Source organism: Belonocnema kinseyi, chromosome 4 (assembly GCF_010883055.1).
Source record: "Belonocnema kinseyi isolate 2016_QV_RU_SX_M_011 chromosome 4, B_treatae_v1, whole genome shotgun sequence".
NCBI classification, from domain to species: Eukaryota; Metazoa; Arthropoda; class Insecta; order Hymenoptera; family Cynipidae; genus Belonocnema; species Belonocnema kinseyi.
This window is the reverse complement of record NC_046660.1, coordinates 124,421,222-124,423,971: the sequence shown is the minus strand read 5'-3', so window position 1 is coordinate 124,423,971 and position 2,750 is coordinate 124,421,222. Positions and strand designations below refer to the sequence as shown.

The 2,750-nt window shown below is 37.1% G+C and overlaps 1 protein-coding gene across 6 annotated transcripts in view; it reads right to left on the bottom strand.

The window, feature by feature from the left end:
• Positions 1 to 2,750, bottom strand: part of LOC117171319 (rho GDP-dissociation inhibitor 2) — a 33,003-nt gene that overhangs the window by 28,714 nt on the left and 1,539 nt on the right. For 5 of the 6 annotated variants that reach the window (XM_033358520.1, XM_033358518.1, XM_033358521.1 and 2 more), the window contains one exon: positions 2,080 to 2,269. The exons of the other annotated variant lie outside the window; for it this stretch is intronic. In XM_033358520.1, the coding sequence (XP_033214411.1) occupies positions 2,080 to 2,263 (184 nt within the window). In that variant the 5' untranslated portion in view covers positions 2,264 to 2,269. The remainder of the gene's footprint in view (positions 1 to 2,079; positions 2,270 to 2,750) is intronic. 6 annotated transcript variants of the gene reach the window in all.

The following is a 2,750-nucleotide window of genomic DNA, read 5'->3' as shown; positions in this document are numbered from 1 at the left end:
GAAGAATAAAAATCGAGGGTCTGGCAAGGGAAAACCTGACCAACTTGGAGTTTTTATACATGTAGAAGTCGCAGCAGACGCCAAGGCGAAACAGGCTAAAAGTCGGTTGGACGAAGAAAACTTCCTTTTCACGTGAATATTAGATGGGTTTCCCACAGAATGAAGAAGGTGCGGGCTACCTGGGGTTTCCGCTGTCAAGGAGACGGAGACCTCGCAGCAAAGTTTGAGGGTTCTGACAGGACCAGGAGCTGTTGGAGGTGCGGCGATGAGAGCCAAACATTGTATAGTGCACCAGCTCCCCGCAGTGCAACCTCTACACTATAAAAATAAGTGGTTGAAAATTCCCGCATTAAATAGTGGACATAAAAATACCAGTGATTAACGTGGAAATTTTACTTCAATTGTTGAAAATTAATGTGATGCTTTAAAATCACATGCAGACACAAAAATTCCTGTAACTTCATTTACAGAAAGTGTCATTTTACATTTCTCTTGTAAAATACAACTGACAATGTAAATGGTAGAGGCCATCTCGAGGAAGAACCTATTCTACTCACCTTATATGACAAATATCTGCATGAGCCTACGTGCGTAGTTATAGGAGTTACAGTTTAGAAGGCTGAATGCTATAAAACCGCGCATCAGAACATGTACACTTAGGACAATATAAATTTATCCCAACTTCATGTATAAACGGAACGGCTGACGCATTTAAAATATATTACATTTTATATATAAAACACGCTAACACGTTGTTCTATCTAGTGACACCCGCCCGCAAATTTATTTTCATCTGCGATAGAATTACAAAATTCTGATAAAATTTCCTACGTTAATCACTGGTATTTTTACCTCCACTGATTCCTATGTTGATATTACATTTTTCCATGTAAAAAATTTGCCTGAAAAATAACGCATGAATAAATGTAAAACGTTTACGAACCGATTTGCAACTTTCAACCACTTTTTTACAGTGTACGCCGCGAAGGAGGACAACCACCAAACCGAACATCTTCCAGGGACATTAAGATGTGCTTTTGCCTTCAGGGAAACAGACCCGAAGAGAAAGCACGATAAGATCAGACAAATAAAGTAGCAGAACTGATGATTCCGGTAAGTCCGAATCTTCCCGTGTGTCTTTGAAAGATTTTTACACAACCTCTAAAAAAATTACTTAGTAGTCGTTTGTACAACTCGGTCCGCGCGTTTAATCAAATTTAATGCTCTATTAGTTGTTTTCGCATTAGATCCGTTTTTATGTACAAAGAGGAAAAGCGGTCAAGAAAGTGTTATTTGCCGCCATACTGCTTGACCGGTTTGAGACTATCTGCAGGTTCGATTTGAATTATTTAGTCTCAGAAATAGTCACAGGGATTTAAGTCCTTTTCAAGGTTCCTTTAAGAGTGATGCGAGAATCATATAATGGTTCTTTTGTATTCGTCATTTACCAGATGGGCAGTTATTTACAGTAGTTGCCGTCACTAACCCGACTCTTCCTTTTTAAATTGCTCTTCAAATTATAAACACTTTCTTTTTAATTGATGAATTTTCTCATACTTAAATATGAAATTAAAAAAATCTATTTCTAAATTTTAATCCGAAAGCTTAACAAAGGACCCTTGAGTGTCGGCTACTTTATTGATATAGCCTCTCTGCTTGTTATTTATGATCGAATTCTTATTTCAAGTTCAACCTCTCTGCTTGTTATTTAAGATCGTATTTCTATTTCAATTTTGGAAAGGACATTTTAAAGCCTTTAAAACATTTAAAAGAACTACCTGGCCCTTAAACATATCTACTTGAGTGCCCGCGGAGAATTTCTCAGAGCTTCTCAGAGCCTAGAGAATCTTTAAAATATACTCAGAGATTTATATCGGTAGGGCACAGCGAAATCCCACCCGGGATGCAGAAAACATTCCAAAGTGCCTTTTTAAAACCGAAAACACATTGGAGATTTCAGAAACCCTACAGATTTTGACATTTTTTGGTACAGCACATGATCAGTCTTAAATCCAGAATCAGAATCAAGTTCCATAATTTCTAATCTTAGTATTCCATTTACTTTGCGATAAAACTTACCAACAATGACACTTCCGGCTTTTGCTTCTCCCAAAAGAGTTTCTTTGTATTTTCTTAAGCTTTCATCTTCCTTGTCAGTTTCCAAGATTTGTTCGATAGTTTTTTCTGGAGGAGGTTTGTAATTTGATACAACCTCTAGTTCTTCGTCCAGAGAATCCACATGGTCAATTGCAGGATCTGCCATTGTTTACTGTTTCAAAAGAATTAATAGTAATATTTTAAAGAATGTAAAATTTTCCATGTAAAAAAGGATGATTTCAATGAGACATTTTCGAAATAGTTGCAAATGTAATTTTGAGGCAGTATCTTCGGACATGGAACAAAATTTGGCTATATTTATGCCAAAAATTCACTTTCATTGACCATACACTTTTTTGGACATTTTTTCCATAAAGGGTTTGAAATATGCTCTACTCTTAATGTATTTTGCTCATAAATATTTGAGGGCCAGTAGAACATATTTCACATCCTTTATGGATATATATATATATATATTCTTAGGGTGCACGAGGCTTTTGGTGGATCGTCGTATTGATTCCTTTACAGACTGTAACCACCTATCTCAGGGATGTGAGACGTGGTTGTGGCTGAAATTTTACCGCGATTTCGCTGGAAGCGGGTGCAATTTTTCAGATTAGCACCCACTCCCGGCGAAATCCTGCGGTTGTCCT